Below are 19,548 nucleotides of genomic sequence, written 5' to 3' on the forward strand. Positions count from 1 at the left end.
TTATTTTTTGTCGACATATATTATATATATATATATATATATATATATATTTATGTATATATTTTTTTTTTTATTTAAAAATTTTTATATTTTATGTTCATTTTTGTTTCCCTTCCCCTTCATGTGTATAAATGAATTAAACTTATTTGTACCTAGTTATTTATATTTAATTTTTCATTTTCAAAATTATATTTACCATAATATGTATAAGTTATATTCTATATAATATCATATATATATAAAAATTACAGTGACAAATGTTTTTGTAAACATTTTTTTTTTTTGTAATTTTTCTCATATTTATTAATAATTTATTGGGGTAAATAAAACATAACTCTATATAATATATAATATATAATATGTATTATTTAAAATAATGTAATATAAAATATGATTTTATTCTTCCCTTTATTAAATTTTACATGTACAAAATATATAATATATATTAATTATATATTTATTTTATACTTTATTAAAATTATTTATTTCCTTATATTTATAAAAAATATAATATTTAACATATATATATATTATATGTACAAAATAAATATTTATATAATATATATAATAATATAGTCAGTTATAAATTTTTTTTTTTTTTTTTTTTTTTTTGTAACTTTCACTTCAGAATTTGTAAACGTATATAAAATATTATATATATAATATTAATTATATTTTAAGCCTATTTTTATAGGTTTTAATTTTTTAAAATAAAAGATAAGCGCTTTAACATATTTTAAATTCTAACAATTGTGAAAAAATATATATATTATAAATATATTATATCCATATATATAATATATATGAATATATTTTCATTTAATTTATATTATATTCTTTTATTATTTATATCGTTATAATTTATTCATTTATTATTAATTTGTTTAATATATAATTATATTTCATAATTTTTTTAATATTTTCAAAAGATGTTACTTTCTACAGAACAGTTAATAATGTGAACTTTAATTTTATATTATCCACATTATATTTTTTGACGAATTAAAAAAATAATAATAATAATAATAATAATAATAAACATTAACAAATAATATGATAATATATATATCATATAAATAAAGATAAATACAAATATATATACATATATTTATATATATATAATTTTTTTTTGTTTATTTTTTTTTTTTTTTTGTTCTTTTGAAAATATGAGGAACAAACGAAAAAAGAATGGTAAGAATAAACATAAGGGGAAGAGAAAAAATGACAGATTAGGAAAGATTAAACGTAAAAAAGTAGTAGATATAAAAGAAGAGAAAGAAAAAGATAATGAGAAGAGATTAGAAGTGTCCTTTTATGGATATCGGAATATATATTTAAAAGATATTCATAATTTTATAATAAATTTAAGGCTTGGGAAATATATATTTAAGAATGAATTATTTGATATAAAGAATAATGAATGTTTAAATAATTTAATTATGGTTATAATACCAAATTTATCAAATTATTGTGTAAAAGATATATCAACAGATAATGTATTTAATAAATTACAAAGAAATAATAATTTCAGAAAAATACATACAGAAAGTTGTTTGAAAAAATATTATAATAATATTATATTAAAAGCATTAAGTGTTTCTGTTTTAAAACAGAGGAAAAAAAATTACACACAACATATATTTAATTTAAATAAATATTTATTAACTAAAGAACAAATGCTTTTAAATAAATATCCTACAGAAAATATGGATGAATATATAAATATGAATAATATAGAATATATTAAAAATGACAAAAATATACGTGATATAAAAATATATTTAACAGAAACGATGAATTCAATAAATGTTCTTCATATGAATAATGATTGTTCAGTTAAGGAATATAATAAAAAAAATAAAATAAATAAATCACAGCTAGTTAATAATACAAATGATAATCAATATAGTTTCAGTAATGTAAAATGTAATAATGAAAATTATATTAATAATGAGAATAAAGAAAATGAAGAAAATAATTTTGAAAAGCAAAATATTTTTACTCAAGAACATATTCAATTATATGCAGATATTTTGGAAAAATTAATAAAAGCATCACAAAATATAAAAAAAAATGATAACAGTGAAATTGCAAATGGTAATATATCTAATATGGAATCGTCAACAAAACATATATCATCAAAAAATATAAATGATAAAAATGATGAAATTAACAGACAAAAAAATGAACACACTATACAGACTATACCTAATGAACAATATGGTGATAGTATGAATCATTTAAATTTGGGTAATATAGTAAGTCACAAAATAAATGAAATGTATAATGAAAATAGAAATGTGAATGAGCCGATAAAAATAAATGGTTATAATGATGATGATCATAATAATGATATATCATTTTGTGATGAAAATATGGATAAATCTAATGATATAAATAATTCGTGTGATGAAGATAATTTAATTGAAGAAAATAATTATGGAGAATTCGATTTAGATAATATATATAGTATAGATTGTGAAATGTGTGAAACAATAAATAATCAAAGAGAATTAACCAAAATTACAGTAGTTGATGCTTATATGAATATTATATATGATTCTTATGTTATTCCAGATAATAAAATTACAAATTATTTAACTTTATATTCAGGTATTAATGAAAGTACATTAGAAAATGTAACTACCAAATTAAAAGATGTACAAGAACATTTAAAAAAATTTATTAATAAAAAATCTATACTAATAGGACATTCTTTAGAAAACGATTTACATGCTCTTAAAATAGCTCATAATTATGTTATTGACACATCTATTATATATTGTAATTCTGGTTACTATCCAAAGCCATCTTTATTTCAACTTTCAAAGAAACACTTGAATATAATTATGAAGAGAGAAAATGGTCATAATTCAATAGACGACGCAAAAATTAGTATGTTCCTGGCATTAAAAAAGGTAAAAATATATATATATATATATATATGTATATATATTTATATATTTATGTTATTTTTTTCAATTCATCCTTTTTGTGGACACACAATTTCCACCCACATTGCATGTAGTTCCATCCATATATATTTTATTTTCTTATTTTTTATTTTTATAGATGAGCGAATTTGATAGCAATGAATTTTCCACTTTCTATGAAGCACTCCCCACATTTCTTAACAAAGATAATTTCATTCAAGTAAAAAACTCCATTCTTTGTGAAGAAGATATAAATTATAAATACGAAAAATCTTTGTGTATATTTGATTCAAAGAATAAATATATAGAAGAAAGAATACCAAAAATATTTTTGAAGAATTCTTTTTATTGTGTTTGTGAAAATGATGATGAGTGCTCAGAAAATTTAATAATGAATATAAAAAATGAAAATAAATTAAAAAATTATATTTTAATTTTACGTGATTATGAAAATTTGTGTAATGATAAAATATTTAATTGTATTCAGAATGTACATAATTCAAATTTTAAAATAGAAGATAGTGAAAAAATATTTGAAGTACCATCGCGTGTAGAAACTAATGAAGTACTTAAAAAAATAAGTGCAAATATAGAAAAAATATATAATAATATGTCAAAAAATGATGTTTTAATACTTTTATCTTTTAATAATAATTATTTAGCTGAAGAAAAAGTAAAAGAAACCTTTTTCTTAGCAAAAGATATTTTCTATTCTAATATTGATATGGAAGAAAAGTTGAATAATATAAAAGATAAAATTAATTCTCTTCAAAAAATTATTAATAAAAAAAAAAATAACAATGAAGTTATTAATTATTCATTTTATGAATTCCAAGATTTATTACTTAATTATGATAAATTTGTTCTTAATTATTTAAATGAAAATAAAAATAATGACAAAAACATTTATATTATAAATTCTTTGACAAATCTAAAAAATATTCTCAATATTAATTCGAAAAAGAAGGAGTTCAACGGATGGTTCTCCTTACTATTAAAAAATTGAAAGAAAGAAAAAAAAAAAAAAAAAAAAAAAAAAAAAAAAAAAAAATCTACATGTTTATATATATATATATATATATATATATATATATATATATATTTATTTATTTATTTATATTTATTTTGGATACCCTTTTGATATGCTCAAAATTTTACACACAACTTTTAAACAAGTATAAAACAACACTTTATTAGAAATATATTCAATCATACATTTATGTTATGCAATAAAACTTACATATTTTTTAATTCAAATTTTTTAAATATTATTTGAAATAATTCATTATATATGTCTTATTTGTATATATTTTTTTTTTTTTTTTTTTTCTCATATATATATATATATATATTATATGCCCTGTGACTTGATTTTTTTCTACGTTTCTTTCATTCGTTTATTATAATAATAAACAAAACTGAAAAGTTATATTTATTTAAATATTTTTAAGTAGAATAATTTAAAGGGAAAAAATATATTTATATATTTTTTATATATTAATTAAAATGAAAGAATACATAAGTATTTTTTATTTAATGTAATATATATATAAAATAATTTGTGGATCTACTAATATATATATATATAATTATTTATATGGATGATATATATATTATGTCAAAGTATAATTAACTGAGCATTATATATATATATATATATATATATTTCTTTTTTTTTTTTTTTTTTTTTTTTTTTTTTAAGATGTTATAATTTCATTACTATATATAAATTTTTTATTTTTTATATAAACTATGCATAAATAATTTGGAATGGCAATTAACATACGAGCATACAAATGTTCACTTATTGAAAAAAGAAAAAAAGCGTAGAACAAAATATTTTTACATAACTTTTTTTATTTTATTTTATTTTTTCAAATGATGATAAATTTTAATAGAAAAAAAAAATATAAATAAATAATAATAATGGATGAAAATGTTAAGTACGCAAATTTCTTGAAAAGTAAAATAGTGAAATATTTTAATTTGAAAAACGACGAATTAGATATAAATTATATCATATCTATATTAAATTGTAAATCTTATGATTTATATGATTCTATTTTTTTATTGAATGAATCTTTTTATGAACAAAATAAAAACACAAAATGTTCTTCTTTAAATAACGTAAAAAAATTTACTCAAGATTTAGTAAATAGCAAAAAGAAATTTTTTAATTCAAGTGATGTAAATTTAGATAGTCCTGACAGAAATTTTTTTTTAAGTAATAGTAATGAGAGTAAAACAATAAGCACATCTTTTCAAGATGTATTTGAAAATGATAAAAAAATTAATTTAACAGTTAATACAAATCAAAATAATATATCATCTAATATAAAAAAAAAGGAAATAAAAAAAAATCAAAATGAACATTTAACGAATGATTTTAAACAAGTATTTTTTGAATCAAAAAGAAGAAATAATGATGAAAAAAAGAAAAAAATATTGGATGATAATAATAAACATATAAACAAAAATGAATATAATGATGAGATAAAAAATAATATATATGAAAAAGATATAATAAAACAAAAAAATAATGTAATAAAAAATCATTCTATAAATGATCATACAATGTTAGATTTAAAAAAGACAAATGAACAGTTAAAATTCGACAAAGAAAAAAAAAATCAAAAAAATGAAACGTCTGAACAGAAATCTAATGATAACAAAAGAGAAGATAATTATTTTTCTTTTTTTAATATAAAAGAAAATAACTATTCCTTAAAACAAGCTATAGATTTTATAGAAAATGAAAATAATGTTGTAAAATATAATAATGAGCAAAATGTAAAAGAAAAAAAAAAAAAAAATCTACAAATATGTATATGTAATGGACAAAATCATAAAATATATGCAAATTGTCTATTTTGTGGAAAAATATATTGTACTAAAATTAAATATAAAAATTGTATTTTTTGTGAAAACCAATTATATGAATCATATATAATAAATAATTTATTTTTTACATCAAACCAAAATAATAACACAAATAATAATAATATGAAGAAATTAATATCATCCGTCAAAAGTTCAAATAATTTTTTATACAAATATTATTTTAATACAAATAATACTTACTTAAAAAAAGGTGAGAATATTTTAAATATTTCAAATTATTATATATAACTATAAATCATTGTTTATACGAATAAATAAATATATATATATATATATATATATATGTGTTAACATATTTTTCCTTTTTTTTTTTTTTTTTTTTTTTTTTCTTGTCAGCCTTCGAATTGAGAGATAAAATGTTAAGGAACTCAATTAATGAAGAACAAACAAAAGTTATCGATGACAGTATTGATTGGTTTGAGGATGATATTAAAAATGAATTTAATAATCAGTCTATACATTTTTCTCATTATGATGATGAAATAAAAAATGAAATCATTAATAAATATCATGAAATTTTTGGAAAGAGATTTAGTAATATACCTCACTGCATGATTGAATATATACACATATATATACATATACATATATGTTTGTTCTTTTTCTTTTGTTTTATAGATGAGATTAATATTGATATCGACCTTGTAAATATGAAGATTACTGAGAATAAAGATTTTTTAAAAATTAAAGAATTTAATGATTATTTAAACGAAAAGGAAAAGGAATATCAAGCTTATGTGGAACTTAAAAAACAGCAAGACATAAATTTTAATAATGCTCGTAATTATTTGACTACTAAAGAAAAGAAAAATTTAAGTTACATTAATGACCTCAAAAAAATATTTTTTAAAGAAAACATTGTAAAAAATGATACAAAAATATATAATGTTGAACAATCGTATAAATGTGATAAGCCAACAATTTATAAGAATAACAAAAAGTATAAATGTAATGTTATAAGTTTTGTATATGAAGAGCATGAGGATACACCCAATTAATATATATACATAAATATATATATATATATGTGTGTATGTTTTATATAGTTTTTTTTTTTTTTTTTTTTTTTTTTTTTTTTTTTTTTTTAAATACCGTAATGTATGTTTATATTTATATATTTTTTTATAAATACAAAGTATAAAAAAAAGTTTAATTATCAAAAATAAAAGAAAAGAATATACACTGGGAATAATTCCATAGTTGTTAACTGCTATAATTATCTCACATAATAATTGTGCATGTATATAAATATATACATATATTTTTTTTTACTTTTGAATAATTTTTTATATTATATTTTATGTATAAACAAAAATGAATAAATGAATAAATATATAAATATATAAATATATATATAATATATATGTTTATATATATTTTAGATGTATCAAAATTAAAGGTTACACTCTAATAAAACAAATAGAGTGTAATATATATATGTATATTATTTAATTATGCTAATATGATATATGTATTTATGTATTTTTTTTTTTTTTTTTTTTTTTTTTTTTTTTTGGTATCTTATTTTCTACATATTATTTTCGCGTGAAATATTATTATCATCCCCTTCTCGATCTACATAATTTGTGTTGTTATTTATATTAATGTTATATTCATTCATGACGTTATGAAAATTTTTTTCCCTAGTATGTTCATCATTGTTATTTGTTAGATTATGATAATTTGTGTATGGAATATTATTAATTATATTCACTTGATTTTTTTCATTAATAGATTTATTCGTTGTTTTTTTGATATTGTTATTTATATATGGATACATGATATTTTTCATATTATGTGAAATTATATTGTTATCATATAAATTATTTGCAAATGAATTATTATTTATATTACAACTGACAGTATTTATATGATTCATAATGTTCACATTATTCATATTATTTATATTATTTATATTATTCATATTATTCATATTATTTATATTATTCATATTATTTATATTATTCATATTATTTATATTATTTGATATACTCATATCTTCTGTATATACATCCCCTAAAGGCTTTGTTAAATTATCCTTGTTGTTAGTACTTTCAAAAAACATATTTATATTTGTATTATTTGATGCACATTGGTTTAATCCTATATTATAGTTTTCTTCGTATACATTATCCTTTTCTATATTATAATTAATATAATCAACATTATGTGGGATATTTATGTCTTCATACATACTTATAGATCTTGAATATGTAAGATTCATATTTTTCTTTATATCATTTATATTATTTATATCATTTATATTATTTATATTATTTATATCATTTATATCATTTATATTATTTATAGAAGATATATTATTAATATTGTCATGTATATAATTAAAATTCGTTTGTTGTACATAAAATTGTTCATTAAAATTCTGTACAAAATTATTCATATTATTATTTTTTATATTTTCCTTTCTTCTGTTCATATCATTTATTAAATTACTTTTATTTTCATTGTGTTCATTATTTTTAAATGTAGCTTGGTTATTTAAAATATATTCTGTATTATTACCATAAAGAAATTGGTTCATCATATTAGCATTGTTGTTACTGCTATTGTTATTATTATATATATTATCATTATTATATATGTTGTTATTATTATATATATTATCATTATTATATATATTATCATTATTATATATGTTATTATTATTATATATATTATCATTATTATTATATATATTATCATTATTATATATATTATCATTATTATATATATTATTATTATTCATATGATTATCATTCGAATTATCATTATTAATTACCGTATGATCATTCATACTATCATGATGAGCAACCTTATCATCCTTCATATTATTATCATTAATAATATTATCATTCATATTAATATCCTTCATAATATTATCATTCATATTAATATCCTTCATATTATTATCATTCATATTAATATCCTTCATATTATTATCATTACTATTATTTATATTTGTATTTTCAATTAACATACATTGTTGTTGTTCACCTTCATTTGAACAACTATTTTTATTTTCCTTTGTTTCCTCATTTGGGTTTATTCCAAATATTTTATTTTGTTCCTGTAATTTTTCAATATATTTTATAATTTGTACAATATATGTTTCATCCTTTTCATTAGGTTCTACAGGGAAAATTTTTCTTTGCTTTTTTTGTTTTCTATTAATAAAAGTTAAAATATAACTGGACTTAAAATTATCATAATGTATATAGCAATTAGTACATATTTCTTTGTTCTTTTGAACGCTTTTATTTAAGGTTCTTATATCCATTTTTTGATATTTTTTTCTTTTATCTTCATTAATTTTATGAAACTTTCTTGAAGGTGATGGCTCATGAATGCTTTCCATTTTTGAATCATTTGATGAGATTATATTCTCATTATCATTAATCAGAGAATCTATTTTTCTTTTTTTATCTTTACATTTTATTGATATATCAAATGAATTATTATTATGTATATTATTATTATGTATATTATTATTATGTATATTATTATTATGTATATTATTATTATGTATATTATTATTATATATATTATTATTATTGTTATTATTTGACATATTGAATGACGATGAAGATGAAAAATTGGTAGACTCTTTTTTTTTAAAATTAATGTTTTCTCCATGTATTTCCATATTTTCATTTATCATATTATCATTATTCATTTCTTTATATATATCAATTTCTTTATCTTTATATTTTTCTCTTTCTTTACCTTTTTCTTTTCCTTTAGTTTGTTGTCTTCCCTTTTCATCTTCTTGTCTTGAACAATTTTTATTATTTTCTCTTTCATTATTATTATTTGAAGTCATTATATCCATAATTTTTTCTATGTCACTATTTATATTTTCATTAATCATATCGTTGTTTATAATATTTGCTGCTATGTTATTTGGATTTAGAAAAAATTCGTCAATACTTAACTTTTTGTATATATCATCATTATTCCTTATAAAATTATTATTAGAATGCTTCAATCGATCATAATGTTCGTATGTTATTTGTTGATTCTGATGACAGCATTCACCTTTACTTTTTATTTTCTTATAATCCATAGAAGTAGATGTATGTATTTTGAAACATTCTTCTATATTAGCAAATTCTTTTTTTAATATATCATCATTTTGAAGTATTTTTTGTATATCCATATAGGTATTGTTTGTAAAATTCATTATATCATAATCGACATTACACTTATCACATTCAAATGGAATATTATCCCCATCATCATTATTATTATTATTATTATTATTATTATTATTATTATTATTGATATTGTTGATGGTGTTTATATTGTTGTTATTGTTGATATTATTAATATTATTAATATTATTATTATCATTTTTTTCATTGTTATCATCGTTTTCGCTTTTCTTATTATTATTTTTATTATTACTATTATTAGTACTATTAATACTATTGTTATTATTCATCATATTATATGGTTCTTCCATATTATTATACATTTCAAAGTAAGAACTACATATTTCATTATTCATCATTTCATTATTATAATTCTTTAAACTCATATTTACACTCAAATCTGTTATCATATCTTTATTAAGATTTTCATATGTATCTAAATCATTTGAAGATATTTTTTCCTCATTCGTCTTTTCACTCATAAAATCTGCATGGGCATTTGGAACACTTATGCTGTTTTCATTGTCATTATAAAAATTGTATAAATTATTTACGTTCTGGATATTATTCATATTGTTTATATTATTCATATTGTTTATATTATTCATATTGTTTATACTATTCATATTGTTTATACTATTCATATTGTTTATACTATTCATATTGTTTATAGTGACTATGTTATTCATGTTATTCATACTATTCATATTATTTACACTGTTTGTATTATTCATATTGGGTATATTATTCATACTGTTCATATTATTCATATTATTCATATTATTCATATTATTCATATCATTCATATTATTCATATTATTCATATTATTCATATTATTTATACCATTCATATCATTCATATCATTCATATTATTCATATTATTCATACCATTCACATCATTCACACCATTCATACCATTCATATCATTCATATTGTTCAAATGAAAATTATAAAAATCACTCATTTGTGCATCATACTGATTCCCATTATTTTTATTTTGAAAAACAAAACTATTTTCTTGTGATATGGATACTTCCTTTTCTTGAGATCTATAAATATTGTTTTGTGGCATTATTTCATTTTCACCTGACAATAAGTAATCATAAGAATCATTATATCTGTTCTTATATGAATAACAAGTATTGTGTAAAACATTACTAGTACTATTATCAAAAATATTATCACCTTCCATTTTCATAAGTTGATCGTTATAATTTTTATGTTGATTATAATCTTTTTCATTATTTTCTCTGTAATTTTCTTCATCATTTTGGTTACCACCTTCTTTGATATTTTCTTCTTCATTTTCTTCTTCATCTTCTTCTTCATCTTCTTCTTCATCTTCTTCGTCATGTTCTCCATTTCCTTCTTTATCATTTTCATTATTATCATCTGTACTTTCATCACCATCTCCACCATCATTATTACTACTATTGTTATTTCTACCTGAACGGTTAAGGTAATTATTATCATTGTAGTTAGCATCTGCATTTTGATAACCATCTTCATTATGATTGTTATTGTCATTGTAATTATTATTGTCATTGTAATTATTATTGTCATTGTAATTATTATTGTCATTGTAATTATTATTGTAATTGTAATTATTATTGTCGTTGTATTTATTATCTGCATTGTCGTTGCTACCTGCATGATTATAATTATTAACACAATGATTGTAATTATTAATATCACGGTTGTGATGATTCATATAATGGTTGTGATGATTCACATTATGATTGTAATTGTTCATATCATTGTTATAATTATTCATATCATTGTTATAATTATTCATATCATTGTTATAATTTTTCATATCATTGTTATAATTATTCATACCATTGTTATAATTATTCATATCATTGTTATAATTGTTCACATCATTGTTATAATTATTCATATCATTGTTATAATTATTCATACCATTGTTATAATTATTCATACCATTGTTATAATTATTCATATCATTGTTATAATTATTCATATCATTGTTATAATTATTCATATCATTTAAATATTTATTTTCCTCATCATTGTAATTATTGTTCCTATTAACTACAAACATATTATTACACATATTATTATAAAGAGGTGTAGTTACAAATTGTTCTCTATTCCTTCTGTCGTTTGTCTCACATAATGAATCAAGATGCAGTTGATCTAATAACAACTTTTGGTTTTGTCTGTTATCATGATGTGTCATATTATATATAAAATTTCCTTGCTCATCCACTTTATGAAATATTTGTTCGTTTATTATAATATTAGGTTTACAATTATTTTCTTCATTGTTTATAGAATAAATGTTTGAATGAATTATATTATCACTTGACATTTTTCTATATTCATAATTCTCAATAGTATTATTATAATAAATATTTTCTTCAGTCCTAGTATTTTCAAAATTTTTATTAATTGATTTATTATTTATACGTTCTACATCATGTTGATCTGAATATTTATTTGATGATGGAGTTATAGTTTGATCATTAAATTTATTCATATGTTTCTTTATATTTTGATCATATATATTTATGTTATCATTATATATAGTTGTAATAACCTCTTTATTCATATTCTCTACAAAATTACAATTCATGTTATTAACTGTATTTACTGCAATATTCTTTTCATTTATATGTTGAATATATTTTGTAGGTTCAGATATAAGATATTCTTGTTTATCACTTTTTATATTAACCTGATTATATATATATGGGATGTGATCTTTATTTTCATTATTTTCATTTATAAAACTTTTATCCTTTGAACAAGAAGATACAGACAATACTAATGGGTTATTTTCAATATTTAATTTCATATTAATATTCACATTCATACTATTAATATTATTATTATTTAAACTAGTACATGTATTATTTCTACACGATTTTGTGACACTCTCATGATGTGTTATATCATTCTCTTTTTTATTAATATTTATGTTATTACATGTGTCCTTATTAATATTATTATTATTATTATGATTATTTATTTTTTCTAGATCTTGCAACTTCTTTTTTTCATTATTATTATTTAAAGGTATAAAATAATTAGGAATATTATTTATATGATTATAATTAGAACTTGAAATATTTCTATAATTAACCATATGATCATCATTAGAAAAAGGTATCATATAATTTTTTTGATTTTTATTTTGATGAAAATTATTTATTCTTTTATTTTTATCATTATTAAATTTTGAATCTGAATCATAATCAACATTATTTAAATGACAACCTTGTATTTTTGTGTGTAAAATATTATCCTTTATGTTTTTCTCTATATCATTATTACAGTTCATGTTTTTTTCTTTCTCTTCATAATAGTTAGAATAATTTTGTGACAAATAATTTTCTCTTAAATTATCATTTCTTAATAAATCATTTGAATGTATAACCTTTTGAGTAATAGGACAAATATTAGAATATTTAGGTTTAACCATATTTGGTGTATTACAAATATCTGATTTATTATATGAGCCTTTTAGACAATTCTCATTTGAATTATTACAATTTATTTTTATATTTTTATTATCCAACATATTTATATCTGAACCTTTTTGATTATTATTAACAGTACTTACAGGTGTACTATTATTAATATTATGAGAACACTTGTTCTCATTATTGTCATGGTCATTTGTTTTTCTAGAACATAAATGAGAATCATGACAACAGTTAATATATGTATTATTCAAATTGGGGGGTTTATAATTATTATTACTATTATTGTTATTAACATTATTTTTTTTATTAACATTATTTTTTTTTTTATTTATATTTTTTTTTTTTTTTTTATTAACATTTTTTTTTTTTTTTTTTTAACATTTTTTTTTTTTTTTTTAATAACATTTTTTTTTTTTTTTTTAATAACATTTTTTTTTTTTTTATTAATATTATTATTTTTATTATATGTGCTGTCGTTTAATTTGTTTTTTATTTTTTCCTCTAAACATTCTGCACAATCACAAGGAATAATTTTGTTGTTCATATTTATTTTGTTATCAATACATATGCATATATTTTTCTGTACCATATTTTTTTCACATTGATGTGTATTGTTTAATTGGAGTGGGGTATATGTCTTCATATTAATATGGTTCTTATAACGTTGATATAATTTATCTATATCAAAATATTTTATATTTCCTTTTTTCAAAATTTGATCGATAATACTATCATAATTCAATACAATTTGATCTAATTTTTTAACTACCAATATTAAATTCTTTTGATCTTGATGAGCTGTTCCGTTTTTATTAGAATAGAATTTATGGAATGGTGACAATAAGTCCATATAAAAAGTTATAATATTAATATATTTAAGTTTGACGTTTGATAAGTTAATATTTGTATTTGTAAGTTTATCTTTTGTTCTTTTATCAAATCTATGGTGATTCAAATCAGCTTTTATTTTTTTTGTGGAACTGTTATCATAAGAATTTATACTCATATTAGTGTTATTCATGCATATCTTATTTGTTTGTTCTTCATTTGTCTGTTCTTCATTTGTCTGTTCTTCATTTGTTTGTTCTTCATTTGTTTGTTCTTCATTTGTCTGTTCTTCATTTGTATGTTCTTCATTTGTCTGTTCTTCATTTGTATGTTCTTCATTTGAATATTCTTCATTTGTATATTCTTCATTTGTACATTCTTCATTTGTACATTCTTCATTTGTATATTCTTCATTTGTATATTCTTCATTTGTATATTCTTCATTTTTTTGTAAATCATGTTTATGTCTCTTAGTTGTAATATTCACATTTCCATATATATTAATCTCATTATTTTCCCTCTTTTTTATTATGTCTGTATTTTCTTTTTTTGTCTTTTGATTTGAATATAAAATAACATATTTAATAAGCTCTAAAATAGCTATATGTTTTTGTAATTTAACTTTATTTTCATGTATTTCGTTTTCCATAGATTTATTATGCATTACTTTATAAACAACCTCTTGAGCTTTTTCTTTATAAATTTTTTTTTTTCTTTCATACTTATTGTTATGTTGTTCTTCTCTAAAATAATTATTATTATATTGATTCTTATGTTGTTTATTTGTTTTATTATTTATATTCATAAAACTGTTCAGATCATTATTATCATGATGATTTGTAGTATTTATTTTATTAAGAAGAATATTATCATCATCATTTCTTATTTCTATACTGTTTATAATATCATTCTCATCAATATGTATAGAATCATCATCATTGTCCTCATTATTATCATTGTCCTCATTATTATCATCGTCTTCGTTATTATCATCGTCTTCATTATTATCATCGTCCTCATTATCATCAACGTCTTCACTATCATCATCTTCATCATCATCATCACCTACTCCATTTTTATATGTACATATCGAACTATTAAATCTTTCTATTTCTATATTCTTATGTTTATTACCCCAATTTAGTAATTCATCAAAACATTTCTTCTTACAACCTATCTTTTTTTTTTTCTTTTTCTGATTCTCAGTATTTACTATACATTCATTTATTTTGTCTAAAATAAACTTATTTTTCACATCATTACCAAAATAATTATTATTTAAATTATTTAAAGAATGAATAATCATTTTATCTTTATCTACATCTATTATATTATTATCTTTATATTTTTCATGAAACATATATATATCTAGATTATTTCTTTCGATGTTATCATATAATAACTTTTCTATTAAATTATAAACTTCTATAACAATAGTTTGAATTTGATTCACCAGAGTTTCATGTATGTGTAATATGTCCATATAAATATTACTCAAGTCTATTTCCCCCATACTTAAATTCATGTTATTTTCTAGATTGTTATTTCTTTTCATTTTAAAAATAAAATAAAAATATATATATATATTATATATATTATATATATGTATAATAATTTTATTTGTTAATTATTCACTTCAATGTATATCTGAACCATACCATTTTTTTTTATACAATGGAATTAGACATACATGTTCGGTTATTATAAAATAGTATATATCATATATATGTAAATATAAATATAAATATATATATATATATATATATATATATATATATATATATAATGGCTAGTAAATGTTTTATTTTACTTTAATTATAATAACAAAAACATTAAATATATACATATATATATATATAATTTAATTATTATATATCTTTATTTATAATGAAAAATATAATTATACTAAAAATGTAGCATATGCCCACATAAATATATAAATATATATATATATATATATTTTGTTGGTGCTTTAATTAAAATGTGTATACAAAATTTTTTTTATTATATTTTTTTAATTCTACTGTTTTAATTTTTTGATGGTTATTTTTTTTTTTTTTTTATTATTTTTTTTCAATGTTTCTTTTCAATCTCCAACAGAAGAAATACATATGTTGTTGTATTTTAAAACATTGAAAAAAAATAAAATATAAAGGTATATATAAATGTATATGTATATATGAATTCTATATATATAATTAAAATGGATATATAATTTCTCACAAAATATATATCTATGATGATTATATATATATAAATACACTTTATTTGTCTTTAAAAAATATATATATATATGTATATTTATTTATAAATGTATAGAAAAAAAAAAAAATCTATATTAAAATAAAAAAAATTTATAAAATCCCGCTTCTTTCTTAAAAAAAAAATAATATAACATAAAAATAAAATAATCTTATTTATAACATATTTATTAAAATATTATATGTGATATTTTTTTTTAATAAGAAATAAGGTCGAGATTAAAATAAAACATAAAAAAAAAAAAAAAAACTTAAGAGGTGGAAAATGAAATATATGAAAATATTATATTTTGACACAAGTAATATTATATAAATAAATTAAAATACAACACAAATATATATAATGTATATAATTATATTAATAATATGCATTATTTTTTTTTATTTTCTAATTTTTCTCAAGCAAAAATTATTAATTATTTTTAATATATATATATATATATATTTATAATATATGTCTACTTCCAAAAATAAATAAGTATACAATATATTATATATATATGTATGTATATTTGTTTAGATGGAAAAAATAATCATATATATATATATATATATATATATATATATATATATATATTAATATTGTTTACATTTATACACCCCAATATAAAGAATTAGATATATAAAATAAATAAATGTATTTTTATATTCTGCTTATTTTTTTTACTACCGTTCTTTTCTCTTATAATTTTCTTGTTTTCATATAATGAGATTATCATCATTTTTTATGTATGGACAAATAAACATATAAGCAGATATAAAATATATGTATAAACGAATATATCTAATAAAATATGTAAATACAAATAAATAAAATAAAAGGAAAGTACGAATGAACATTATATATATATAATAAATATTATGTTAAAAGCTTAATTATAAATTCATTTTTTAAATAGATGAAATATATATATATATATATATATATATATATATATATATATATTTTATTTTTTTAATATTATTATATACATTTATTAAAATAATTTTTTAAAATTAATAATAAATGTGTAATGATTATAAACAATGTAAAAAAAAAAAAAAAAAAAATTACATAAAAATAATTATATAATATTCTATATAAATAAATATATATATAATATATATATATTACTAGGCTGAAAAAAATACAGACAATATATTGTAGAGATACTTAAAATATATAATACTTTAATTCGTAGCACAATGTTAATAATATAATATATTTATAAAAGAAACATTGAGAAAAAATATATTTTAATATATCTCAATATATAACTCCATATTTTCTTAAAAAATAATAATGCTATTCAAAACATAAAATAATGTAATAAAATTAAAGATAAGGAACATATATATATATATTACATACATAAATGTATTTCAATGTATAATATATATAAGAGGAAAATTTAATATTTTAAAATAGGATTAAATTATTATATATACTTATATTTACATTACATTTTTTGTAATTCTTTTTTTTTTATATATAAAATTTTTTATAATATATCACATAATAATACATATTATAAATAATATATCACTTTTATATTAATAGCTTCTATTATTTTGGTGTTTGAAAAAAAAAAAAAAAAAAAAAAAAATTATTATATGTTTATTATATATATAATAATATTTTACATATTTATTCATATAATAAATTATTTATATGAAAAATATTTCATATAAAATAATTTATATATAAATTTCATTTGTCTATAGAATAAATAAAGTATATGTATTTATATACTTTTTCTCATTAATTTTTATTATAAAAAAATATTAAGAATATAAAAAAAAAAAATTCTTATCAAAATTTTATATTCTTTATAATTATAATTACATATATATATTATATATATTTATTTATTTATATTATAAAAAGGTATAATTAAAAAAAAAAAAATAACAAAATTTCCGTGTACGTAAAATAAAAACATAGTATGCACTTTTTTTTTCCTTGCTAAAGTTTTCATGTACTCCTTATGTATCTCGTATGAGCAAAAAAAAAAAAAATTTGCAATTAACTTTCTTAACATAAAGAATAAAAAAAAATATAAAATAAATAATAAATAATAAATAAATATTTGAAAATTATTATATATAATATATATAATGTTTTATATTTGTATTGCTGTAAAAGAAAATATAAAACGGAAAATATATAAATATATATATGTAATATATATATTCGTAATTAATTCATTTTTATATAAACTTTTTGAATTTATATTAAGGTCATAATATTACATTAAAATTATTATTTTATAATTTTATAATTTTACAATTTCTTTTTAAACATATATATATATATATATATATATACATACATACATATAATATATCAATAATTTGAATAATTTATATATATTTACATTTTTTGTTCATAAATATATTAATTTGTGAGGGATATGTTTTGTGTATATTCCTTTTTTTTTTTTTTTTTTTTTTTTTTTTTTTCAAATGTACAGTCTATATATTATTTGATTAAAATGATACTAGGAACGTATATATACACATATTTATACACATATATATACACATATATATACACATATATATATACATATATATATATATATTAAGTTTATTTAAAAAAAATAAAAAAAAGAAAAGAAAAATGTCTATATTTGATTTCCAGAGGTTAATAAGAATTATATTATTTGTGTCAATTTTAATAGGATAATTATTTTATTTTATGTATATAAGAATTATATATATATATATATATATTATATTTTAAAATTGTGCGTGTAAATTACTGAGAATATATAATTCTGTTTAAAATGAGTTATAAAAAAAGAAAAAACTTCACGTTTATGAAAGAAATTAAGTTTTTTTTTATAATAATATATAAATTGATATTTAATATTTTAAAAATTATATATGGGGAAATAATATTAAATAAAGATAACTTATAGGCACATTATATATACATACATACATAAATGTATCCTTTTTTTTGTATAATAATTTGTAGGTGTTTAACAATAAATATAATTATTTTTTTAAATATTTACAATAAACAATAAAGATATA

The 19,548-nt window shown here is 17.5% G+C and overlaps 3 protein-coding genes across 3 annotated transcripts; 2 read left to right on the forward strand and 1 right to left on the reverse strand.

The window, feature by feature from the left end:
- Positions 1-1,166: 1,166 nt before the first annotated feature.
- Positions 1,167-3,939, forward strand: PADL01_1336400 (exoribonuclease, putative; the record flags this gene model as incomplete). The annotated part of the gene is made up of 2 exons (XM_028683918.1): positions 1,167-2,918; positions 3,073-3,939. 2 exons carry the CDS (start codon positions 1,167-1,169, stop codon positions 3,937-3,939), a joined length of 2,619 nt encoding a protein of 872 aa, XP_028540048.1.
- Positions 3,940-4,859: 920 nt separating this feature from the next.
- PADL01_1336500 (conserved Plasmodium protein, unknown function) lies at positions 4,860-6,832 on the forward strand (the record flags this gene model as incomplete). The annotated part of the gene is made up of 3 exons (XM_028683919.1): positions 4,860-6,024; positions 6,171-6,368; positions 6,453-6,832. 3 exons carry the CDS (start codon positions 4,860-4,862, stop codon positions 6,830-6,832), a joined length of 1,743 nt encoding a protein of 580 aa, XP_028540049.1.
- Positions 6,833-7,362: 530 nt separating this feature from the next.
- On the reverse strand, positions 7,363-15,821 carry PADL01_1336600 (conserved Plasmodium protein, unknown function; the record flags this gene model as incomplete). Its single annotated transcript, XM_028683920.1, is given in 2 exon segments — positions 7,363-13,758; positions 13,776-15,821. 2 exon segments carry the CDS (start codon positions 15,819-15,821, stop codon positions 7,363-7,365), a joined length of 8,442 nt encoding a protein of 2,813 aa, XP_028540050.1.
- Between the last annotated feature and the right edge of the window lie 3,727 nt (positions 15,822-19,548).

This window comes from Plasmodium sp. gorilla clade G2 (genome assembly GCF_900097015.1).
Source record: "Plasmodium sp. gorilla clade G2 genome assembly, chromosome: 13".
Taxonomy (NCBI): domain Eukaryota; phylum Apicomplexa; class Aconoidasida; order Haemosporida; family Plasmodiidae; genus Plasmodium; species Plasmodium adleri (nom. inval.).